Below are 27,115 nucleotides of genomic sequence, written 5' to 3' on the forward strand. Positions count from 1 at the left end.
TCCCCACTTCTTTTGTAGTAATAGAATTCTTGATTTTTCCACTAGGTACATATCTGTCCAGAATAAAAAGTACATTTCCCAATAATACTTGTAGCTAGACATGGTCATGTAATGAAGTTCTGACCAAAGATACATAAAGAGAAATGTCATAGGGAAATTTCTAGAAACTTCCCTTAAAGGAAGTTTGGCCTTTCTCTTCTTTGTCACTTCTTCCATCCCACTGCACTGAACTCAGACAGAGCTCCACCACTCTGGTGGACCATGAAATAAAGGGCCATGATTTGGCTTGGTAGAAAGGTATGTTGGAAGGAGCTTGGATCTCAAGGAGTGGAGTAGAGCCACCATGCCTACCCCCAGATTTTATATGACAGAGAGTAAGCTTTTAGCTTACTACTTCTTCAGAGCCAAGTCTAATCTCACTTGATATAAGGTAAACAGAAAAAAAATTATTTTCCTTGCCTGTGCATCGCCGGGCTTGTGACTAATCTAACAAACAACCAGAGCAAGACTTTGCCTTTTTCCCCATAGCCATTACTAAGGGTTAGCATAGTAGAATATGCATAGTAAAGAGCATGAACTCTGGTCCCAAGCCTGCCCGGGTTCAGATCCTAATTCCATCACTTACCGGCTACGCCTATAACACTGGATAAGCTACATACCCTGTACCTCCATTGCTTCATTTATAAAATGGTGATTAATAACAGTGTCCACTTCTGAAGTTGTTAAGAGATTTAAATGATTTTGTAAATCACTGAGAACTCTCAGTGCCTGGCACAGAAGCCATAATTAATAGACAATCATAGATAACCACAGTTTCAGAATTATAAAGCAGAAATCACTTCTGAACATTCTACAGATCTAATTTTGGGGAAGATGCAGACAGTAGGTCAATAAATACTTGCTGAATAAATGAATTCTTCAAATGATAATCAGCAAAGCAATTTACCTGTAAAAATAACTGTATGTAGCCTCCTAGTTTTTTGATCTCTTGTCTCAATTCATCTTCAAGCCTTGCTGTGCTGATACAAGGCAGAATTTCATTCAGCCAGTGTTTGATTAGCACCACGAGCTGCTCAAAAGCACAGGTGACCTGGATTGTAAGTGACTGGGTTGTTCGATCAGAAGAGAACACTTTGAAAAAAGAAGGAGAATTACTGGAAGAAATAATCTCCAGATAAAAGAACTCATATATGATCACCATTAAGGTCAGAAAATGCATGCAAAATGTGACAAAATGCATGCAAAATATTCCTTCAAAAGAATATGTAATGTGCAGAAAATAATCATTCATGTAAGTTAATAAAGTTAATAAAAGCTGTAAGTTTGCTTACAGTTTTCTTGACTTTCTTCATCTTGTTCTTCATGAGCTTTGGAAATGGCAAATAGTCCGTGATAAATTTTAAGAAAATTATCCATCAGACTGTCAGCCATGGTTTTTTCTTCATCATAACTCTGTCCAAGAAAACTTAAGGATGACCCAATCAATTCTTTGCAAATTCCAGGAAGAAAAGATTCTGCTAAACTTGAGTAAATAGGGCTCGATTTCTCCAGTAATCCTGTATCGGTAGAAAATAGCCACCTTAAGCCTACTTTTCAGGCACAATACTTTCAAATAAATGTATTAACACAAGCATATTATAGACTCATTTGTCAGTAAATTCAAAGTAGGCTGTTCTTATTTCAATGCATTTTTACTTCAATAAGCCTAATTGAAAACACAATTTTATAAAGGAGTCAATTCATCTCTCAGTGTAGTCAATCCATAGGTTAGTAGTTCCTCAACCACAACACAAATAATAGACAATGCAAATCAACTAAGCAACCACTGGTTTACTCTCCTTCCTTATTGACTTTTGGGGAACACCTAAGAAACTCTGAAATTAGTGAAAACAATGGTAGTTACACAAAAAATAATATAAATAGAATAAATATAAATATCATAATATAAATTAATTAAATTAATTCATGAACTGAAAGTGTAGGCAATACTAAAACAAACTATTAAAAGGAATGTCTCATTAGCTCTACTTTATATCAGTTCCTTATCTAGGCATACTATAATTAAAATAGGCTAAAGCCAATTATTATGTACAGTTAATATATCACATCTCTGGGAGACAGGCTTTCAGACTAATTTTCTAAGCACTGTCTAAACCAGAAGTAAATGGAAACAGCTTAAAGAGCTAATTTGGAACCTCTGGTAATAACTTCATACTGGAATGCTAACTCATGAGTATAATGATTCTCATTTAATAAACAAGGTTATTTTCAGGTTCATAGATGATGAAACACCAAACTAAAAGGAAGGTAGAATAAGGACAAAGGGTGGGGACTATTAAGAGTCTAGGAGAGGGGAACATAGCTGGCTTAGTCATTAGGGCATGTGACTCTTGATCTTGGGGTCATGAGTTCGAGCCCCATGTTTGGGGTATTAAAAAACAAAACAAAATAAAAAGCATTTTTAAAAAAGAGAGTAGGCCTAAGATAAGAATTTGATTTGGGAAGAGAAAAAGAAAAGCTACAAAATGCAAAGCTCTACCACTTTTTACCATTATTACCAGGATAATAGTGATTATATTCTAGTCATCATGAATAGTTAACAATATATTCTTTGTTCAGTAAGATGATGATGTTAATGCATTCTAAAATCCAACATCAACACTTTACAAAGCATTGCAAAACTCTGGTTTAAAAATACGGCACTTAAGGTGAGAAGTTAGGACACTTGCTCAACTTCCCAGAGCTGCACACTGCACTGTGCCCAGCCCCGTGGCTGCCTGGGCAGGTCCATACTAAAGGCACACATGGTTTGTTTGCCTCTTTGAAAACTGCAAATGAGCAAAGAGCTCTTCATTTTCTTTAATTTTTAAATATGGCCCTTAAAAAGACAGCTTTAATTTACCTGGAAAAATTACTTTTTTTATTTTAAGATTTTATTTATTTATCTGTCAGAGAGACTGCACAAACAGGTAAAGTAATAGGCAGAGGCAGAGAGAGAAGCAGGCTCCCTGTTGAGCAAGGTGCCCGACGTGGGACTCGATCCCAGGACCCTGGGATCATGACCTGAGCTGAAGGCAGCTGCCTAATCAACTGAGCCACCCAGGCATCCTGAAAATTACTTTTGTAAAACATCTTACTCTCAAATAATACTGAATAAACAAGTTGATACACAGATATATAACATTTTATTGTGCTGGTAGACAATAAGCCTTGATACTTTTCTCAGTATACAAGAAAATGTGATGAAAAAATACCTGATGAATGGGAAGAATGCAAATCCTGAATTGGGTGGGCTTGTATGTCATGTAAACAACCAGAAATTCTTCTATTCTTCATCAAGCTCCTGCTCCTAAAAAAAGATAAACCATAAGATCAGTGGTTATATACTACATGGAATAACAATATTAAGAATATTCTTGGAGTACCTGGCTCAATCAGTTAAGTGCCTGCCTTCAGCTCAGGTCATGATCCCAGGGTCCTAGGATGGAGCCCCAAGCAGGGCTCCTTGCTCAGTGAAGAGTCTGTTTCTTCTTCTCCTTCTGCCCCTCTCCCAACTCACGTGTATGCTCTCTCCCTTTCTCTCAAATAAATAAATAAATAAATCTTTAAAAGAATATTCTTGGGGCACCTGGGTGGCTCAGTCGGTTAAGCTTCTGCCTTCAGCTCAGGTCATCATCCCAGGGTCCTGGATTCAAGTCCCGCAATGCATTCCCTGCTCAGCAGGGAGCCTGCTTCTCTTTCTCCTTTTGCCCTGCCCCCTGACTTGTGCTCTCTCTCTCTCCTGCTCTCTCTTAAATTAATAAATAAAATCTCAAACAAAATATTCTTAATTCTCTAAAGAAAATGGGTATGCAGGTGTGTGTTTTCTGTGGAAACATTTTCATCAAGAAATAGTTAAATTCATTTGGTTTATGAAGCAAGAACTTTACTATTTATAGGTATCATTCTAAGCATATAATTAAGTAAATGGAACACATATTTATAGAGTAACAGGTTCTAAATACTGTGTTTAAACACAGGAAACATGGTTTTTGGGCTCATGAACTTAAGGTCCATAGGAAAAGAGAGAAATTAGGCAAATAATTACAGTACAGTGATGTGCCATGAAAGCAGAGCATGCTCTGCTGGAGAAGAACTTGACCTGGCCCAAGGAGTCAGTGGGGAGTGGGGAGGGGCTCCTGGGACCATGACCTTGAAGGACACAGAGGAGTTAGCCCAACAGGGAGGCAGGCTTGGGAAGGAGGGAATGAACAGTGGTTCAGACACAGGCACCAGGATGTGGGAAGCCCCGGTGATCAAAGAATGCACCTTGCATGGTGCATTCAAGGACAGAGTGAGATTCTGAAGGACTGCAGTAGGACAGTGGAGAGGAGCAAGGGAGACGCTAGGGGGTGCGAAGATGCCAGAAGATGCCAGCCTGAGGCTGACCGTAATGCCAATCAAGGAAGCTTGGATTTTATGCTGAGATTAGCGAGGATTCTAAACAAAGAGATGATCTACATAGAAAAACATTCAAGTAAGCATTTGCTACACAGTGTGAAAAGCAGAATGCCTGTGAAGTGCAGCAGTAACACAAACGGAGGGAATGATAGAGATCTTCACTCTCTCTTTCCGCTGCCTCTTTCCCCTCAGCCTATAAAACCACTCTGATCTCTGCCTGGAGTATGACTGGCTGTCTGGCTGTTACTCATTTTTCTTAACTGCTACTGGAAAAAGCAGCCTACTTCCACATTGCCATTCATCTGCCCATTTTGTAAACCACATTGTCAACTCCAGCCCTCATTGTATCAGTGAATCCTCGAGCTGTGACCTGGATCTAAATCTAGGGGATCCTTTGAAGTCTTTTTCCTAACAGAACTCTCTACCACTGCCGGCCAAAGAAAAGTACTATTTGTTGAAAAGATCATTAAACAAAAACATATTCCATCTGGAGTCATCTAAATGTTTCAAATATATTTTTCCCCATGAATTCCTATAAGAAAAACACAGAAATACAACTCATAACAGGGAAAGGAAATATCAAACCTCAATATGACTGATAATAGGAATAAGAAATACCTCAAAGGTAACAGTTTTTGGTATTTAGGGATAAAAGGGAAGGGTACATTACAGTAAGTCTAAACCAGGGAAATTTATTCTTCTAACACTATCATAGTTAAACAATGTTTAAACTCCAACAAAATGCCTGTCACATTCCTTTCAAAGAATTTTTACTTAACCTCAGGAGAAGTTTTACTTTTGACTGTCCACAGAACGAATCATAATTTATAGGCATCCAAACCAGTCTATTTCATTGCAGAGCGGCTATGGCGTATCGCTGCCAGGTAACGGTTCCATAATTAAGAATCTGTCAGTGTTTCCATTACCCGCAGGCATTCTCAGAGTTTGCAATTCTGTCATAAACATTCTTACAAGGCTGAAACTTCATATACAAGGTCTCTGACCAAGAGCAATTCATTTTTTAAGAAAAATATGATAGTTTTAAATATTAGAAGTTCTCAAGAAAACATCTCTACCACATGAAAACGCCTAATTTCAAAATATCAAAAGAAGTTTTAATTTCCTGGTAATAATTTAAACTTTTGTTGCTTCCCTAGTTATTAACCTAGAGGTTAGCAGAAAATAAGATGTAGATCACCAACTTTCAATAAGCTAAAATTTTATGTTCATTATATATTTTTAATTAATTTAAAAAATTCAAGTATAATTAACATGTAGTGTGTTATATTAGTTTCAAGTGTACAATATAGTTAAATACAGTGATTCAACAATTCTATATATTCCTCAGTGGTCATCACAATAAATGTACCCTTAATTCTCTTCACCTTTTTCACTCATCTCGTTGCTCACTAATGTTCATTAATTATACTGTGATCCATAATTCTAAGTACACCAAGTTTGTATCTGTTTATAATAAAACACAGTAAGAAACCAATATTATAAAATCTAAATTCATCTCTGATGAATTTGTAGTTCTGGTCTGAATTTGGGGGAGGCTTATGTTACTTTAGGTTACCTTACATACCCTAAGGCCTTCTGCCCAATTTGCTCCACAGGCCATCTTTAGCTCATTTTGGAGAACCCAACACTGTTCTAAAATCCTCAAGATAAATCACCTGAAGATACCACTTAAAGATATCACTAGTATTAAATCAGAAATAAGATCATTGGGGCGCCTGGGTGACTCAGTGGGTTAAAGCCTCTGCCTTCAGCTTGGGCCATGGTCCCGGGGTCCTGGATAGAGCCCTGCATCTGGCTCTCTGCTCAGCGGGGAGCCTGCTGCTTCCTCTCTCTCTCTGCCTGCCTCTCTGCCTACTTGTGATCTCTCTCTCTGTCAAATAAATAAAATCTTAAAAAAAAAAAAAGAAAGAATATCATCTCTGTATTCCAAGATTTAATCTTATTTAGCACATATAAACGTCCAATATTAAGAACTGCCATTTATTCAACACCTATCCACTGTGGTGGAAGTTCTACATACTTTATCTCAAATCCTTACAACTACTTCACGACATCATCATCAGTCCCACGGTGGTCATTGCAGAAGTAGCAGAAGAAACAATTGTTTTTATATATGACCTCACTTAAACTTACCAATAGGTGCTATAGAAATGCATTACTGTCTCCATCTTAGAGATGAGGAAACTAAAGGCTAAAGATGTAATGTCACTTGCCCCTGGGTACACTCGGCATAAATCACTCTATTACACACCTGAAACTAATATGATACTGTATGCTAACTATACTGGAATTGAAATTAAAAACTTAATGAAAAAAGTTAGAACCCAGGACACTGACATGAGCCTGTGACTTTTTCATTATAGTACATTATAAGGGATACAGATATATATCCTGTGCTCAAGAAACTCAGAATCTGTTTAAAGGACGGGCTTTGATTTCTTTCAGCTTGAAATACACAGCTGGTATGTATGTAACACATAAGATAAGATGTATCGATTCTTGTTTCTTGGCTATTTCCAACTGTAGCTTAGCAGTTACCATATAGCAAATAGAAGAGAAGTAACAGGAGGAAGAAATCTTTCTAAAGTAGTTCCATCTCTTTGAAATTTTTTAAATGAGTTTAAAATAACCATAGTCAAAAACAAGAAAGGCCTGAAAAGGTCTGGAAACCCAAATGGATTCTGAGCTGCAGCTGAAGGTGATGAAGTGGGCGGGGTGGGGGAAAAAAGAAATTAACCAGAAAGATTCTGCTCTTTCATATGCAACAGAGAGGCAATGTGGCACAGTGGTCAAGAAAAATCAGGATCTTCAGAGTCACTCAAACGTGGATTTGAGGGCCGGCTCTTCCTTTATCAGCTCTGTGAGTTTGGACAACTTATACCCTCTTTAAATCTTCAGCCTCTTCATCTGTAAAAGGTGGGTAATGACAGCACTGATCTCATAGTTTTGTGTAAGAACCACCTGAGATAATACTCAGCAAGCACTAAGTAAATGTTCTTGACAATGATGATGCTTCTGTTGGATGGAGAATGCCATGGACTCTAACATCCTAAAAATTCTTAAATCCTTCCTTCCGTGTTCTAGATCTGAATGTATACACTTGGATGCTCCCTGGGAATCTCAAACTCATTGTGTTCAAAAATAAGTTAATCTGGGATGCCTGGGTGGCTGAGTTGATTAAGCGGCTGCCTTCGGCTCAGGTCATGATCCCAGCATCCTGGGATCCAGTCCCGCATCAGGCTTCCTGCTCAGCAGGGAGCCTGCTTCTCCCTCTGCCTCTGCCTCTGCCTGCCACTCTGTCTGCCTGTGCTCACTCACTCTGACAAATAAATAAATAAAATCTTAAAAAAAAAATAAGTTAATCTGACCCTCCATGTCTGGGAACACCACCTTCCTTTAGCCAGTTACCCCTGTGAGACTAGGATTCATCCTTGAGCCCTTTATCACCCTCAACCCCACAGCTAGCCAAATCCTTATTCAATCTTCCTCTTGAATATGTATAAAACCATACTTTCCTCTCCAGTTCTTCTGCCTGACCTGATTCTGGGTCTTTATCAACTGTTCTTCTAGTCTCTTCAATTCCTGTTCTTTGGGGACAAGAGAGTATTTTTTTATTCATCTTTGTATCCTCAAGACATAGCAGACAGTAGTCTTGTTTAAAAACCAAATGAAGAAGTATTTGTTTAAAAAGAAGTCTTTGTTTAAAAACCAAACTAAGCAGCTAAATTGGTTCCAAGACCACGACCATTCTATTATACCATTTTGCTCCTCTGTAATCTAAGCATCTGAGGTCTAAACAGAACTAGTTTTTCCTTGAAAAACATCTATTCACTGTGGAAGTCTTTTATGGTTTTAGTTAATAAGCAGAATTTGTCACACATATAAGTTCTCTATCACCATATTTATTCTTCTGTGGTGCTCATACTAACTTGACAGCATTTAAAGTTCTATAACTTACAATAAAATATCATAGAACATGCCAAGTTCTTGAAAAAGGGTAATTTAAAAGTAATAAACACTATTCGTTTTTTATAGGAAATTAGATTTATTCTATTCTCAGTCACTCTTAAGACTTACCTGGTGAGATGCTGACCATTTTTTTCCCATTCTTAGTGACCGATAAACAATTTAATGCCCCAAGTGCTGTAATTTGATCACTAACATACTATTTCTCTTATATTACTCGGTCTCTCACAGACATATCCATTATGACAATAGATAGTTCCTTTAAAATAAGGAAATGTCTTTCTTTCTTTCTTTCTATCTACAAATATATACCCAGAACAACAACAATAACAAAAAACAGTAACAAAATGTCTTTACCTCCTTCTAGAAAAGGAAGAAACCGGTGCATTTGTAATGTCAGGTTCCCATTCATCTTCAGGATCACAAAAGACATCATCACTCTTGTTATTATTATTACTCTAAGAAAAATAAAATACATGGTTTCTATTAGTTTACGTTAAAAAATATTTAGCAACTAGGACATCTGGGTGGCTCATGGAGTTAAGCATCTGCCTTCAGCTCAGGTCATGATCCCAGGATCCTGGGATCAAGCCTTACATTGGGCTCCCCGCTCAGCGGAGAGTCTGCTTCTCCCTTTCCCTCTCTGTCCCTTCACCTGCTCATGTTCTCTCTCTCTAATACATAAATAAAATCCTTTAAGACATGTTCAGCAACTAAAAGAAAACAAAAATTTAAATTTGTTATATTTTAAATTAAAAATTACAAAATTACAGGTTATCTGACAGAAGTCTAAAAATAACACATTCCTGGGGCCCCTGGGTGGCTCAGACAGTTAAGCATCCAACTCTTCATTTCAGCTCCGGTAATGATCTCAGTTGCCTGGGACTGAGCGCCACACTGGGCTCTGTTCAGCAGGAAGTCTGCTTGAGGATTCTTTCACTCCCTTTCCCTGCGTCCCTCTCCCACTCACACTCTCTCAAATAAATAAAGTCTTAAAAATATCACATTCTTAACAAAACAAAAATTCAAGCACATGATGCTAGAAATTATATTGAAAGAGTGCTATCACAGAAAAAGCACAGAAATCATTAAATGATTCAAAAACATAAACTTGGGAGTTAGAAGACAGTAAAAACAAAAAAGATAAATCCTCAGTAGAAAAATAAAAGAATACTCTGACAACATTAAGATTCAATCACTCCCTGGTTGAATATATGAATCATGATAATAACCTGAATTTTAAGTATTTAGAGTAATACTAATTAAAGTTCAAGCAAAATACTATACATATAGAACTTGATTCAAAAATAGTATAGTTATATAGAAAAATAGTCGAAGAATATTTCAACAGTTGAAAGTAGGCTCTAGGACAGTAACGGAGGTAACTCATCTACCATATTTTAATGTATATGACAAGGCAAGAATGATCAAATGACTTCAGTACCGTGCTTTTGTAAGATATTAAAAACCAATATGTGCCGGGATATTTTTAGTCCTATTAAAATAGAAAACAACTGATAATATCAAAAAGCACAGCAATGGGAAAATATAATTATGTAAAAATATACATTATAGGCATTAAAGATAATGACAAATGATGCAAAGTGCTTTATGTCTATCCAATTTTTTCTTCTCTTAAGCTTAAATGCAAAATTTTGAAAACACACAAGTGTAACTGTGGACAGATTCAGCACTAAATTTCTCTATTACAGGTATACCTATATTAAAATGAATTATATAAAACCCCATCTATTATAGGCAAAAGTAAAGTAAACATACATAATTGTTACTATTGGTTGGTTTGGGTAATGTAAATTGCCTTTTCCTTTATTTGCCAAAGTTTCTTTACTAAGAACACATCACTTGTATATTTTTTTATTTAAAAAATTTTACAAAGGTTTTAATAATATTCCAAACCTCATAAAGTTCTTTCATTGCTGCAAGCTTAGATTCAAACTTTTCCAGACTCCAGAAAGTTGAGATCCCTAGTTGTAGGTTACGAACCCGAACATAAGTGTCAGAATTACTTCCTTTATCTGATACATCATGTCTGAAAGAAAGATCAAAGAAAAATGCTTATCCTAAAACATACATACCCATTTATAAGAGTTTTCTGAATTAAAACAACTTCCATAAAAATTCAGTCCACTGATAAATCTTCCATTGTTAAGCATTTTTATTATAGTAAAAAAATCATGACTAATATATACTATATAAAAATAACTTGTTATATAGGAATTTTAAAAATCATATTCTAATTAGGTAAATTTCTTTCAAACATGTAATATTAGTAAGTTTGTAACTCAAAAGAAAATCAGTAAAGTCCTAAAACACCTAAAATTATTGTTTATAAAATATACTTATATTAACAAATAAGTATTTTATAAACATACTTAGTGTATTTAGTATGGTATGCTAATTATTGAAAGTCTTTTACTCCCGAGTGAGCTCTGAAAGGGGAGTCCAAATGTGTCACTGGGAATTCTGATACTGATCTCTCCTAGAAAGATCATATAGATACTATGTCTTTGCAGAAACTAAATTTAGAAAGCAATCCTATGAAGGTCAGTTAGTTTAAAACAAAGAACTACTTTATAATTAGGCTAAGAAATTGCTCACCTGCTAAAAACATAACATTTTTTAAATTTGTGGCTGATGGCATTGGCTTCCTGAATCATCATTGAGAGTTTCATGGAGCTCCAATTTGTCTGAACTAGTAGAAAACACACAGAGATGATCAAAAAACACCTATGAGCCCTGACTTATATCACTAGGCAGAACTCCTGAAAAAAAAATTGATTTTAAATAAATAGTTTTAACTATTACAGAAAGTAAGGGCAATGTTTGAGTAACTTTTCCTCAAGCCTGAACTAAAGTATTCTTCATAGCAAATGATGTCTTTCACCTCTGGAGACACAGAAAAAAACTGAAAGTGATACAGAAAGTTGATACAGAAAAGATTTCATAAGAGAGGAAATGCCAAAGACAATGCTTTGTCTTCTAATATCTTTAAAGATTTTTTTTCTGATTTATTAATTTTTTTTAAAGGAGTCATCCATCATCCAACCCAATGTGTACATTAAGATACTGGTTCTCAATTTTTTTTTTTTTAAAAGATTATTTATTTATTTATTTCACAAAGAGTGAGATCACAAGCAGGCAGAGAGAGAGATAGGGAAGCAGACTCCCTGCTGAGCAGATAGCCTAATGCGGGGCTTGATCCCAGAACCCTAAGATCATGACCTGAGCCAAAGGCAGAGGCTTAACCCACTGAGCCACCCAAGCACCCCTCTGATTTTTTTTTTTAATTTATAATTTGTTTAAACTATTGGGTAAAGCATACTACAGCCTTACTTATATAAAACCACAATCTTTCTTTATTTTGCCTCAAAATTTAAACATATATTTCAGGATATCAGAACAAAAAAGGGAAATAGTGTAGGCCACAATTCCATTTTCCTAATTTAAAATTAAGATCTTATCATATTTTCTTTATCACCCAAACTTATCACCAATCTTCCATTAGAACACTTTTTTGAAAGGATAAAATTCATTATACGCATGGTAAAAAAGTCAGATATTCATTGCAAGTTCTTATTTTTAGGCTCTAAGAAGAATAAAAAGATGTATTAGTCAATGTACTTATTTACTTCTCCCAACAGATATAACAAGCATTAATAGTTTCAAATGTATTTCAAAATAGAAGCTATAGAAAATATACAACACAACTACCAGGTAATTCTTGCTAAAAAATTGAATCTGAATCTGATAGGCCTGAAGAAATAGCCACCATTGTGTAGGGAATATAGGGGCAGAGGAACCTGTTAAGCAACACCATAGAGATACAAGAGCAAGATCCAGAATGTAGGAAACTATAGGACAAATTAACTGATTTTTTCAAAAAGCAAATTACAAGGAGAAAGAGACAAGAAAAGCAAATTTATGGGTTAAGAGACTTAAAAAGGGGCACCTGGGTGGCTCAGTCCATTAAGCATCCCACTCTTGGTTTTGGCTCAGGCCATGATCTCATGGGTCATGGATCTGTCGCTTTGGGCTCTGCACTCAGCAGGGAGTCTGCTTGGGCATTCTGTCCCTCTGTCCCTCCCACTACTCACATGTGCTCTTGCTATCTCTTTAAAATAAATAAATAAATAAATAAATCTATCTTTTTTTAAATGGGGGTGCCTCGCTGGCTCAGCAGGTAGAGCATGTGACTCTTGATCTCAGGGTTGGGAGTTTAAGCCCCACTTTGGACGTGGAGACTACTTAATAAAAATGAAAAATAAATGTAAATAAAAGAGACCTGGGGCACGAGGGTGACTTAGGCGGTTAAGAATGTCTGACTCTTGATTTTGGCTCGGGTTGTGATCTCAGAGGCCTGAGATTGAGCCATGAGTCAAGCTCTGGTTTAGCTCAGAGTCTGCTTGAGATTCTCTCTCTCCCTCTGCTCCATCCCCCACACCAGCTCACGCATTCTCCCTCTCTAAAAAGAAAAATAAATAAATCTTAAAAAATAATAAAAATAGAATAAGACTTATAAGGCATATCTACCAAACACAATGTGTGAGGATCATGTTTGTATCTTGATTCAAACCAACAAGATATTAAAAAAAATTATGACACAATCCAGGAAATTTGAATGTAGACTAGAAATCTAATGAGTAGAAGAAATTATTATTAATATTTTTAGGTTTGCTAACAATATCATGGTTATGCTTAAAGAGTGACAAAGAAAGAGAGAAGAAAGTCCTTATCTAATGCAGAGATATATAGTGAAGTATTTACAAATCAAATGGAATGATGTCTTGGAGTTGCTTCACAACAGTCCAGGGAGGCAGGCGGGCTAAGTACAACCAGAACAAGACCAAACATGTGTTAGAAATTGCTGAAGTTGGATGATAAATATATGAGTCTGTTGTAGCAATCTCTCTACTTTTATAAATTGTTCAAAATTTTCCATAATGAGAAAAAGTCATTGAAAACATGCCATGTTCCATACAGCAATGTAGAAGTATACACAAAAAATAAGATTCAAGTGAAAAAGAAGAGGAAGTACCCAATGCCCAGTCTAGATGTAAGACCTAAAAAATTAGAATAAGAGACTGCATTTTTAGGGGCACCTGGGTGGCTCAGTCATTAAGCATCTGCCTTTGGCTCAGGTTATGATCCCTGGGTCTTGAGATCGAGCCCCACATCGGGCTCTCTGCTCAGTGGAAAGCCTGCTTCTCCCTCTCCCTCTGCTTATGTTCCCTCTCTCACTGTCTCTCTCTGTCAAATAAATAAAATCTTAAAAAAAATATTTTTTTTTAAAAAAGAGATTGCACTTTTAAAAACACGTTACACATTAAAACATCACTTGAAATTTTATTTACTATTTGCTTATGTAACTAAATATTCTAAAAACTAAAAATTCTGCAAATTTATTTAGATCCAAAAAAGCAACATCCAAAATAAATCATTTTTAATATACAAAGACAACCAACTCTAACATTTTAGCAATTACATCATATGAAATAACACACGTAAAACTTTAGAAAATGCCCACTAAAATCATTATATACTCACTTAAAAAAGTTTTATCTCTATTACTTTGATTTTGCTGCAGTATTTGTACTTCTTTAGCAATTTTTTGCTTCTCAGTTTCTAAAGCTTCCAGAATTCTTGCATGGCGGATGCTATGATCTTCTAAAGCCTAATTGATAGTCATTCACATAGACCCATACATGAAAATACACAAAGAGAGAAATTATAATTGATAACATAACACAGCATAATTGAATTTCATTTTACAGTATGTTTTATTAAGTATATATGTTTTATAGGTTTTATTAAGCATAAAAGGCCTTTAAAAAGTGATTTATAAAACATCTGTATAAAATTTGACTCCATAACAAAATCATTAGAATTTTTTATGACATAAATTAATCTTATTCTTCCCATTGATAGGAAGTAAAAAAACCTTTTGGGGAAAAAAAAAAAAAGAAAAAACTGCTCAGAAGAGCCCACATTCAAGAACATTTGATGAACAAATAAAGTTAAATTTAAAAGATACCACAAAAACCTTATTTGCCACAAATACTTTATAACAGCCCATTAATAATTACTGTTTTCAAGATTTAAACAGTTGTTTGTTTTTTTTTCTAAAATTCTCAGATGGTTCACTAGCTACTTTGTGTCCTAGAATTGACTAGTCACACGTTATCACTGTATTATAGTACCAGAACTTTTGGGTTACTAGAGGTGTTTTCTTCTACCAACACTCTCATTATATAACTTGGAAAAAAAGAAAAAGAAAATTGCTCCTTCAAGGACAAATTTTGAGGTTAAGATGTAAGGAATCAAAGCAGAGATGGAAAACCATGCTGCTCAAACTTTAGTATTTGTCAAAATTCCATGCAAAACTTGTTAGAATAGATCTGGGTCTCACCTCTAGAGTTTCTAATTTTAGGAGTTCTGGGGTCTACAACACATTTCTAACAGTAATGCTGATGTTGCTGGACTAAAGACCATATTTTAACAACCACTAACATAAGGAGAATGAATACTCCAAATGGTTGATAAAAAGGGTACTCAAGATATTAAAATACTGACAGTCTGGTTTTATACCGCAGTCCTCAGAACTTGATTAATATGAGTCAGCCCTGAAGATGTCTCTGCCCTCACTCAGATGATAAAAGCTTCAGGGCCTGAGCTCATATGACTGGGGTTATGAACGCCCTCCTGTGAGTTCTCTTAGGAGTCACTCAGGCGAGTAGACTGCTGGTCACACTTTCCATGGATGAATAATGCTTCATTCTGACATGAGGATACAATCCAGTGTAAGAGCTGTGCCTTCCTTCCTTCTACACATTGAACCCTAGCACTATTTCATTCATTTACATTATTTGGGCTGATGGATCACAGGACAATTGTGGAGGCATAAAAAGGGAAAGCTGTATGGAACCAGCTCAAAATAAGAGCTCTGTGTCTTTCAAAATGTTTGTGTGATGATGTGTGAGCAGAGCTGTGAGCATTACCAGGTTGTAAGCTTTCAGGCAAGAAGAGCCCTTTTCATTAAAAAAAAAGAAGAAGAAGAAGCGGGGCTCTGTAGCTCAGAGATTAGAGCACTGGTCTTGTAAAAAAAAAAAAAAAGAAAATCAAACAAAATGATCTCAACCCCCCCACCCCCCCAAAAGAGAAAAAAAAAAAGAAGAAAAAGTAGAGCCCTTTTCATCAGGAGACCCAGATTCAGCCATCTCCTCTTAGGTACCGTGAGTTCATTTAAAAAAAAAAAATTTTTTTTCCAGCTGTTGCTCAGAACAGAGCCAACTACTTACAAAATGAAATTACCTGTTTTGCAGCCAAAGTCTCCATTTCTAATCGCTTTTTGTTGACATAGATTTCCTGCTCAAGTTGCTGTTTTGCCTTTTCTAATTCCTCAATTTTGTCATTAGCCTTCTGGTTATTTATTTCCTGCATTTTCTTCCTTTGAGCCTCTTCCTTCTTTAAAGAACAATAAAAAAAAGTAATGGGCAAAAACACATAATTTTTTTTCAAAAACAATATAAAAAATGTACAAGAGTCCATTTCTTTAATCAATGTATAAGAAATTGACTCATCAATAGAAAAGTTGCCCTGTATTTTTTCTATCTCATTCAGCTTTATTAATCTAACCTAAAATAAGTATCACCAGTCAAACCTTCTAGAGCACTCTCCTCTAAAATGGGCTGTGGGAATGCAAGATGACCAAGAAACCAGAGAGAGAGCCACGGGCTCAAGTAGGTAGAAGATAGAAGCTTCTCTATTTTTCTTCTTCCAACAGCTATTTGTCTACTACTAACTTGCTTCCTGAAGTAAAATTAAAGAAGGCTGAGACTCACTTGGCTTTGACTCTCTAGTCTTTGATATTCCTTCAGTTTCCTTCTAGGGATATACTCAATTTTATAGGCAATATATCACTTAGGGTACACAAGCAGAGAAAGAAAAAAACAGTTCTGCCATTTACCAGTTCTGCTTCCAATGTTTTTATTTTGCTTTCATATGCAGCTTTTTGAGAAGAAAGCTCTTGTTGAGCCATTTTTTTTGCAATTTGGATTCCTTGCATCATTTCTTCCTTTGCTCTCAATTGTGCCTCTTTTATTTCTGCTTCAAGTCTACAAAGTAGCAAAAGAGTCACAGGACACACAGTCAAGAATCCTTTATATACCATAGTAGTTATATAAAAATATGATGCCATAGTGAACGTTGAAGTAAACATTATAGTTGACATTAGTAAACATATAGTTGACATTGTAGTAAACAATATAGTTGGCATTATAGAAAACACAAAATAAAGGTTTTTTGTTTTGTTTTGTTAGGTTTTTGAGAGAGAGCGAGAGAACACACGCACGCATGCGCAGTGTGGTAGCGGCTGAGGGAGAGAGTGAGAGAAAATGTCAAGCAGACTCCGACTGAGCCAGAGCCCAACACGGGGCTCAGTCTCATAATCCTGAGGTCATAACCTGAGCTAAAATCAAGAGTTGGATACTTAACCAATTAAGCCACCCAGATGTCCCCCAAATAAGGGTATTTTATGATTAACAATAATTAGAGCAAAAATTATATTTCATATATCAATAACTTTTAATTCACATTTAGGTCACAGGTTAGGGAAAACATTGAAATAATTCTAAAAATGTTATGAGAGCTAATAAAATAGGTTGTATATTTTCAACCATCTATAATAATTTGACATTTGGTAAGTTAAAACATTAAATTAGCTTTGTCATCTTTCAATATACAAGGGAAAAGCATCAAGGAGTATAAAAAACTGAAAGCTGCTTTCTTCTCAATAAAATCAATGTTCTAGAGGCACCTGAGTGGCTCAGTCAGTTAAGCATCACTTTGGCTCAGATCATGATCCCAGGGTCCTGGAATGGAACCCCACGCCAGGCTCCCAGCTCAGTGGGGAGCCTGCTTCTCCTTCTTGCTTGTTTTCTCTCTTGCTGTCTCTGTCTCTCTCTCTCTCAAATAAATTTAAAAAATCCTTAAAAAAAATAAAATCAAGGCTTTAGCAACTACATTGTATAGAAATTTCCATTCTCAATTTCACTGAAAAAAGAATTATCAAAAGAAGGAAGGCTAACGGTAACCAGGGCCTGGCGGGTAGGATAACAAGACCAGGGATTATGGGGAGTCACAGCTGAATGGCAACAGAGTTTCAGTTTGGGAAGATAAAAAAGTTCTGGAGTTGAATAGTTTGATGGTTGTACACACTGTCAATATACTTAATATCCTTGAGATGTATATTTTAAAGTGGTTAAAATAGTGAATTTTATGTTACAGATATTGTACCATAATTTTTTTTAAAAAAACACCAGAAGCAAGTTCAGAATTTTTAAAAGATAAAATAGGATTAGCCCAGTCCATACTAGTTATTCTGATTCCTCATCCCTTCATACTCTTTGGTCGTCAAGTGTGGTTGGTTCTTTCTCCGTAATACTCTCTCCGACCTAACCACGCTGTGCTTCCACTTCAACAATCTCTGACTGGCATTTGCAAGCTATACTTGCTCCACCTCTCTTCTGTTCTCCGGACTTGGGTCATGGTGAGCTCAAAAACTGTGATTTTGTCAGGTCTCTCTCTTGTCTGCCTAAAATTTTTAATGATTCTGTATCCTTTAAGATAAAGTCCTAACTCTTTACATATACTTTACCAATTAATTGGTAATGATATTGCTTAAATCAGAAATCCTACAATATTGCATGAGCTAAAAATGGGGCAAAGAAAACAAAAAGTATTCACACCCCTGTTCTGCTGGCTAACTGCTAACAGCTTCTTGGGACTCCATTCCAGGGGATGTCTTCTTGTCCCTTAGAAAACTTTGCTGATTCCTGGTCGGGCCTACGAGTCATCCCTCACTCCATAAACAGTACATACTGCAGGACTCTGTCATGGCACTCTGGTACAACCGTGTGTCAGCCCCACGAGATGATAAATTCCTCCAGTATAGTAGCTAAATTTCAGTTATTCTTTGTATTCCTAGTATAGTGACAGATACATAATATCAGCTCAATTAATGTCTGCTGAATGAATGAATGTACCAAGAGAAAAGATCACATCACTAGACACTAGCACCCAAAGAATTAACTGGCGGAGACTAGCACGATATGGTTAACTCTTGTAGACCTCTCTCATATTCTTACTATTTCATATCAACAAGAATACTTACTGTGATCTCTGTGCAATGAGCAACTCATTTTTTGCAAATTCAAAGTCTTTTGGACCCTCGCTTATAAGAGTATCTCTACCGGATGGTCTTTTTCCTTTCTGGACTTCTACTGGATGATTAAATCTAAAATAATGATCTCCACCAAGAATCACCCGATCACCCTAAAGCACACAAAAAATGTACTACTTGAGGTGAGTCTGAATCAAAAACTTCCATGGGACAAATAATTAAGCTCAGTAATTCAATACAGTCTAATATCAGTAAAAATAAACATTAAAAATCATAGAAACTAACATTTATTAAATATTTTCTATATGCCAATCACTGTGTTAAACACTATATATATACGTGATCTCATTTATATCTCACAACAACCCAGTGAGATAAGACTATTATCTAGATTTTAGGAATGAGGAAGTTAAAGAGCACAGAGCTTGATAATAAAAATAGGCATTCACTGAGCGTACAATTTGCAGACATTGTGTTAAGAACTATAGACAGATTATTTTATTTAATCCTCCCCTCCCCCGAAAGGTAGGATATGTATGAAGTGACCAACAGTCTTGGTTTGCCTATAACAGACTCATTTTTGCCTGTTCTCCCAATGTAATTTTTTTTAAGTTTTATTTATTTATGTAATCTCTACACCCAGCATGGGGCTCAAACTCAAGACCCCAAGATCAAGAGTTACATGTTTTTCCAACTGAGCCAGCCAGGTGCCCTTCTCCCAATATAATTATTACAAATGCTCTCAACAGTATCCTGACTTCAGTGATATACAATCACCCTAATTAAATAACTTTTTTCAAAAGTCACATAGCAAATAACGAGGATGCTTTTCGAGCTCTTTACTGGACACATAATGGTGCTGTCAGTGGTCAGCTCTTCAGGTACTAGTTTACAGTGATATAACTTTTGTCTTTGCATGAATGAAGGTAATTAATGAATTAATAGAAAAGAGAATTTTACAACTGTATAGTCTTTAATCTAGTTCACTACCTTATCTTACAGAGGAGAAAATTGAGACTCACATAAATTAAACAACTTGCCCAAAGTCAAACAATTTGTTAGATTTTAGCACTGGCTAACTTACATGATGTAATACTGTGGATTCCAAAATGTGTTTTCCATTTATATATGTCTTTGCTTCTCCAACTGGGATGATACTCACTATTCCATCAAAATTTTTTATAGTACTGTTAAGATAAGAAGTACATTGTTATAATTACAGCATAAATGAAAAAGAAAAAGGCAATACAAAATAATCCTGCTGGGATTATTCCCTTGCTGTTAAGATTCATATCAATTTGTGACAAAAATAACTTAAAATTCTTTTATTTTCCTCCAACTACATTTTGAAGTTTTGGCAAAAAAAGCCTGAGCAATTCCATCCTATCAGTGGTGGGAAGGATTTTCATTGTATGTAATTTAACTATAACTACTAAAAAAAAAAAAAAAAAACACAAAAAAAAACAAAAAACCTTCTCCTCAAAAATAAAGTAAAATGAAATGAATTCAAGGAAAAAACATTAGAATATTGACAATGGTTACCTATGAATGAAACACTTTTAAGTGTTTTATTTTTTAATTTCTGGTTTTATGTATGAGTTTTAAAGATGAAGAGAAAAACAAACATTTTCCTCTCATGAAAAGTAGGGTTATACAGAAGAAGGAAAAGCATGGAGATTAAAAACACACTCCTTAGTCGTCTAATTAGCTAGACCCTGACACTATGAAAATCAGCTATAAATGCTACATATTCCTTAAAGTCTTTTTATTTCAAGAATAGGAAAGACACTCCAAAGTCCAATTCATCTTTAGATTAACTTAACAGAGAGAGAAAAAGCTACAGAAAAAGCTGAGTTCCAACCCAAAACCTCTAGCTGTTGATTAGGCTCCAAGATCTATAATTAAAGAGTAACGGTTCAGTTGTGGCACCTAGAGAAAACAATCTGGAAAGAATAGCTCACCCCTTGCCAGTATGTCCCTCCCACCAGTGTTTTAACCAGGTAAAGGTTTCAACAGGATCTACTTGTTCCGATTCCTTCTCTCTCCTAGCTCTATCAAAACTCCTTGGCCTGGCATTCTGAAACCTCCACAATATGGCTTCACCACCAACATTCTTTATCCATGACTATTTCCTTGTGAGAACTTACTCTTAATTCAGTACCTTGAATTTGCCTTGACATCAGCTTCTCTCTTTTGAGCCTTTTCTCCAACATAGGAAGAATGTTATCTCTCTTATCCTTCAATGCCCATCTTAAATGCTGGAAGCTTATCTTTTTGGCTCAAGCTAGAGGTGAGTTTTACTTCTAAGCATTAAGAATGCAAGTCCTGTGGCTCTGGGTGGCTCAGTAGTTAAGTGTCTGCCTTTTGCTCAGGTCATGATCCCAGCGTCCTGGGATCGAGCCCCAAGTCAGGCTCCCTGCTCAGCCTGCTCTTCCCCTCTGCCTCTGCTTCCCCTACTTGTGCTCTCTCTTTCTGTCAAATAAATAAATAAAATCTTTTAAAAAAATGAATAAAATCTTTAAAAAATAGAATGCCAAGTCCCACGTAACATTAATATACATTGATAGGTACTGAAGTTCTTTTCTTCATTAAGCCCCCATGTGCCAGATAGGTCCCGGCAACAAAGACAGACATGAAACCAAGGCTCACAAAGTTCATGGTGTAGTGAGTAAGACAACAGTGATGAGTGTACTAAAAGGGGAAATACAGAGTGCCAGGCAAGTAGGGGACTTCCTACTCCCCTACTGGACTCCTAACACTTTGGGATTATGTCACGTATCTTTGACACTGGTGTAAATAGTACTACAAATTTGTTATAGAAAATTGTTAACTAATAGAACAAAAGGACCTGAAGAAGAAAGAGATATACATACCAGATATAAAGACATTATAAAACTCAAATAATTAAGACTACAAAGTACTAGTGAGAAGAAAAAGACTCTTTTGGGAAATTTTTTGTATGAACAATTCAGATCACAAAAGAAGCTATTTAATATATGATACTAGCAGAATTACTTATTCACATGAGAAATAAATGAATTCAGACCCCTATTTCACACCAAACAAAAAATTCCAGACTACTTAAAAGCTCAAATATGAAAACAAAACTTTAAAACATCTAGAAGAAAAGTTAAAAGAACATCTCTATGACCTCAGTGCGGAAAGGATTTCTTAAAAAAGACCACAACTGTTGTAATGGAAAAGGACTCATGCTATGTACTACAATAAAACAAAGAGCTTCGATCCATCATAAGGCACTAAAAGAGAGTGAAAAGAAGCCACACATTGGAAAAAAGATTCTTACAATACATAAAACAAAGAGCTGGCAATCAGAATATATAGAGATCTCTTATACATTACTAAGAAAAGCCAAGTAATCCAACTGAAACATGGATAAAATACATGAACAGTCAAGTCCTAGAAGAGCAAACTAAAATAACCAATAAATACATGAAGAGATTATTCATCAAAGAAATGCAAAATGAATCTGCAATGAGATACCATATCATGTTCTCTAGACTGGCATAAATTAAAGTCTGCCAGTACCAAGTTTTGACAAGGATATGGAGTAATAGATACTCTCAATGCCAGTGGAAGTAAAAATTCATAATCATTTTGGAAAACAATGTGAAATTACCAAGTAAAGTTGAATAAGAACATATCCTACAATCTAATATCTCAGGTAGTTTTAGATATAATTTAAGAGTGTTTCCTAGGGGCACCTGGGTGGCTCAGTGGGTTAAGCCTCTGCCTTCGGCTCAGGTCATGATCTCAAGGTCCTGGGATTGAGCCCCACATCAGGCTCTCTGCTCAGCAGGGAGCCTGCTTCCTCCTCTCTCTGCCTGCCTCTCTGCCTACTTATGTTCTCTGTCAAATAAATAAACAAAATCTTTTTTAAAAAAAAGTGTTTCCCAAGCTTTAAAAAGTATTATTGTTTATATATTGTTAATAATAAATACATTGTTATAGCATAATTAGAAAATCATAATATTTATATAGCAGATTGGGATAAATAGAAAGGCTGTGTCTTTCTAGTCTGGTAGGTTAGGCCTCCTAAGTTCTTATGGCTAAAACTTAAGGACTCATATCTCAGTTTATCATCTGGGAAACTCACTCCAGAGAAAGTCTTCACATTTGTACCAAGAGATATGTGTAAGAATATGCATAGCAATATTATGATACCAAAAAATTAAAAACAACCCATATATCTATCAACAAAAGAGAAAGATAGTAATAGTATAAAAGGTAAATAAATGTACACAATAAGATACTTCACAACAGGGGTGCCTGGGTGGCTCAGTGGGTTAAGCCTCTGCCTTCAGCTCAGGTCATGATCCCAGGGGCTTAGGATCGAGCCCTGCATCAGGTCTCTGCTTAGCAGGGAGCCTGCTTCCTCCTCTCTCTCTATCTCTTTCTGCCTGCTTCTCTACCTACTTGTGATCTCTGTCAAATAAATAAGTAAAATCTTTAAAAAAAAAAATTCTAGAGTATTTGCCAAAAAAAGTTGTGACATTTAAAAAATAAAATAAAATAAAATAAATGATCCCTCAACCAACAGATCAGATACACCAAAACAGAAATACCATTACACTAATCCTCATATTGATAGTAATTAACCTATCTTCCTTACAAGACACTCAGAATGTCTGCTTTTCCTGGCTACAAGATGCATTTGAAAGATAACACCAAAGAATCAGTACAAATGAATGCCTCATGTGAAGGAAACCATACTCATCAAGATATGGAAGCCTACTAAAAAAATGAACAGGAGCCTTTTTTTTCTAGAAGAATAACATACCAATGATCATCAGCAATCAGTACCCCAGATAATTGAATGTCATGGCTTGAGTTTGGTTTATACTTTCCCACTGTTGTCGTTCCTTCTTTTATCATATATAACAGCATCTCTGATAATTGAGGGTCTTCATTGAGATTGACGAGGTTTGGCAAATGGTTGTCCATTTGAAATGTAATTCCTGCTTTCTAGTGGAAGTCAGAAAATAAATTAACATTAACAAAAGGCAGCAAATTACTAAATCCACCTAAAATAAGTGGTCTATGTTAAACATTAATATTGCTGTACGTGAAGTCTCAGTAAAGGTTTCTTAGAATCTCTCTTTCATGGTTCCCCCGTGACTGTTACCATCACACATCTTAGACTTTCAGAGTTATGTTGGCCTTTTTTTGACCTTCACCATGCTGAGCCCTCTCATGCATCAATCTGTCACCCTCAAATGTACCTTTTCTTACTGACTGATTGTCTTTAGAATGGATCAGTTCCTTTTGTTGCATCTTTGCTGTCCTCACCTTAGTTCAGATCCTTATTACCTCATACTTGAACTACTGCAGCAGCTGCCTGATTGCCCTGTCAACAATTTCTCTTGTTTTCAGTTCATCTTACATCCTATGCTAAATCAATTCTCCTGAAAGGGTATTCTCAAAATGTCAACACCCCAGTCAAACATTCTCAATCACTTCCCACTTCCTACAAGATAAAAGTCAAATTACTTAGCCTGAAAATCAATAAACTAACCATAATATATCCTTCCCATTTTATCTCCTTATGACCACATACAAACTGCTGCTCCAATAAAACTGATCCACACACCTTCTTCTGAGCATACCTTCAACTTTTGTACCTTTACTCTCATACAATTTTCCTTTCCTAGAATGCACTCTTCCTTTTTTCTACCTAACAAAATCTTACCCAGGCTTCAAAGCCAAATTTTCAAAACTCAAATCAAGCCTCTTCTATGAAGCTGGACTCACCTTCTCAAGGAATATTCTCCCCTTCCTCCCAATTCTTACAGTTCTTTGCCTACCAGTCATTTGAAATATTTTGTTTACAGCCAATACCTTTGCCCTTGACCCATACTCTCCAATCTCTTTTAGAACCTCATTCCATTAAGGAGTTTTGATTCCTATAAAAAAGTTCAAGTGTCTTCCCTCCTTTAAAGAAACAAAACCAAAATGAACAAACAAAACTTCTCCAGGATCTCACAGCCCCTTTCTCTGACTTCTCACTCAAGGTTTTCAGTGTTTACCTGTATAGCCCTATCTCCTTAGTCACTCCTCAACCCATTATTATCTGGCTTCTTTCACCACTACAGTGACTTCATGATTTTACAGTGCAATGCACCCATCTCAGAAACCTGGGCATCATTCTTGACTTTTCCATTTTTTCAGCATACACACACATCCAAAACACACTCTGAGTCTATGAATTGTACCTCCTTTCTATCTTTTGAACCCAACTCCTCCACTAGCCATTCACACTGCCACCGCCTTACTTGAGCTCTCACCACTTCTTACCTTCACCATGGTAACAGACTCCTAGATGAATAACCTTCCCAGCCAGCATGAGTCTTTCCTCCCTCAAATCCACCATTACCAGAAGACCCTATTTAAAACAGAAGTCTGCTCATGTCACTTCCTTTCCATTCAAACACTTCACTGGCTCCCAGTCACCTAAATTCAATGTCATGATCTGAATCTTGCATTACTCTCCAGCCCAATCTCTGCCACCAGCATTAATATACAAGTTCTGAATTCTGTGGACATCCAAGCTATGTTGTCCTTCCATGTTTCTGAACATGGGATTCCTTGCTTAGAAATCTTGACTTTGCGGGGCACCTGGGTGGCTCAATGGGTTAAGCCTCTGCCTTCGGCTCAGGTCATGGTCTCAGGGTCCTGGGATCAAGGCCTGCATCAGGCTCTCTGCTCAGCGGGGAGCCTGCTTCCCCTTCTCTCTCTGCCTGCTGCTATGCCTACTTCTGATCTCTTTGTCAAATAAATAATATCTTTAAAAACATAAAAAATAGGGGCACCTGAGTGGCTCAGTGGGTTAAAGCCTCTGCCTTCGGCTCAGGTCATGATCCCAGGTTCCTGGGATCGAGTCCCGCATTGGGCTGTCTGCTCAGCGGGGAGCCTGCTTCTCCCTCTCTCTCTGCCTGCCTCTCTGCCTACTTGTGATCTCTCTCTCTGTCAAATAAATAAATAAAATCTTTAAAAAAAAAAAAAAAAAAAAATTAAAAAAAAAAAGAAATCTTGACTTTGGTAGCCTAACAAAATCTTGCTTAGTTGTCCTTTTCTTTTTGAAGTCCCCCTTAACAACCACCCTCATCAAAGTTAATTACTCCCTCCAGTCTCCTGCTTCTCTTCCTTTTACATGCTTTTCATTGCCTTAGGTTGAACCGTATGACACTGCCAGTGTTCATTTCTTACCTAAAAAATGGCAGTATCATATGGTTCAACCTAGTCAGATCACACTGCCTTTCAGTCACCTATTTACATTGTAAATATTCCTTTACATTGTAAATATTCCATGCTCTTTGAGGGCCAAAACTACATTTTATTCACGTTGGCCTCCCCCAGGCCTGGCACAGAAAAAAACATTTAACCGAAGTGAACAGAATTAGATGGTTTATATTTTAATTTTCCAACATAATTATGGGCTCTAAGTATATCAGGGTCTTGATCTCAGCACTTTCTTATACTATTTCTCTTTATGGTATTGCTTGCCATATAGAGTCAGTATGCAATGAATATTTGAGAAATTCCATTTCCATATTTACTGTCAGCTTCATTTAATTTTCAAATCAGTTTAGAAAGTTGAAATGATACCTGTAATGCCTTTGTTTCTTGAAGTTTTCTTCTTTCAGCTTGTTCAAATTTTTCTTTCCATGCTCTTTCCAAAGACCAACAGAATAATACAGTTAAAAATATCCAGATGCATAAGATTGAGAATTAAAGATAATAAATAAAGATTAAGAAACTACTTAGGAATATTTAAAATATGATGGTCTGGGATGGACTCCTCTATTCATACAGAAAGTATGAAAACAGAGCCACAGATCCTTCCTAAAGTCCTCCCTCTCCACCAATCCCAGCACCACCCATCCAATGATTTCAGGTAACACACAGACATCTAAAATATTGGCTATATTCCACCTTTGCATTTCTGCTATGTCTCTCTCCTGTTGGTGCAGTTTCATTCTTAAGGATGTTATTTCTTGCCGGCATAGCCTATATCGTTCAGGGTCAATATTCCGACTGTTCCTTTGAGCAGCTTTTAGCTTTTCAATTTCTGCTTTCAATTCTAAATATGTAAAAAGGTGCATGATTAATAACATTTGATATATAATCACTACCACAGTAGGTTTAATCCTCCAATTTTCTTATTTCAAGTTTTAAATATTACTAAATAAAATAGAATATTTACGGAAATCAATTTTATTTTACTTACATTACGTATACATTTCTACTTAGCCTTAACCTGAAAAAGTGCTCCCATCTTAATGAATTTCCCCCCTTATAAGTAGTATGGCCATATCATGTATGGTCCAAAGAGGGACACTTTTGAGAAGCACATTGTTAATCACACTAATGCAGGAGACATGAACCAGGATTGTCCCAAGGCAAACCTTACTCATAAAGACGTGTTGGATAAAAATCAAAGATTTTTCAAGCTGGAGTTCAGAATACTTATTT

At 36.1% G+C, this 27,115-nt stretch overlaps 1 protein-coding gene across 2 annotated transcripts in view; it reads right to left on the minus strand.

Moving 5' to 3' along the window:
• The window catches only part of KIF14 (kinesin family member 14), a 52,598-nt gene that overhangs the window by 10,506 nt on the left and 14,977 nt on the right, over positions 1 to 27,115 (minus strand). For both annotated transcript variants that reach the window (XM_004756240.3, XM_004756239.3), the window contains exons 12-25: positions 26,576 to 26,723; positions 26,249 to 26,312; positions 23,424 to 23,608; positions 19,710 to 19,812; positions 18,617 to 18,777; positions 16,412 to 16,559; positions 15,757 to 15,909; positions 13,993 to 14,119; positions 11,047 to 11,140; positions 10,345 to 10,477; positions 8,785 to 8,885; positions 3,255 to 3,349; positions 1,332 to 1,556; positions 947 to 1,131 (exon numbers count right to left, since the gene is read on the minus strand). In XM_004756240.3, the coding sequence (XP_004756297.1) occupies positions 947 to 1,131; positions 1,332 to 1,556; positions 3,255 to 3,349; positions 8,785 to 8,885; positions 10,345 to 10,477; positions 11,047 to 11,140; positions 13,993 to 14,119; positions 15,757 to 15,909; positions 16,412 to 16,559; positions 18,617 to 18,777; positions 19,710 to 19,812; positions 23,424 to 23,608; positions 26,249 to 26,312; positions 26,576 to 26,723 (1,922 nt within the window). The remainder of the gene's footprint in view (positions 1 to 946; positions 1,132 to 1,331; positions 1,557 to 3,254; positions 3,350 to 8,784; positions 8,886 to 10,344; positions 10,478 to 11,046; positions 11,141 to 13,992; positions 14,120 to 15,756; positions 15,910 to 16,411; positions 16,560 to 18,616; positions 18,778 to 19,709; positions 19,813 to 23,423; positions 23,609 to 26,248; positions 26,313 to 26,575; positions 26,724 to 27,115) is intronic.

The sequence above is a fragment of the Mustela putorius genome, unplaced genomic scaffold (genome assembly GCF_011764305.1).
Source record: "Mustela putorius furo isolate JIRA1106 unplaced genomic scaffold, ASM1176430v1.1 tig00000508_pilon_pilon_pilon, whole genome shotgun sequence".
Taxonomy (NCBI): domain Eukaryota; kingdom Metazoa; phylum Chordata; class Mammalia; order Carnivora; family Mustelidae; genus Mustela; species Mustela putorius.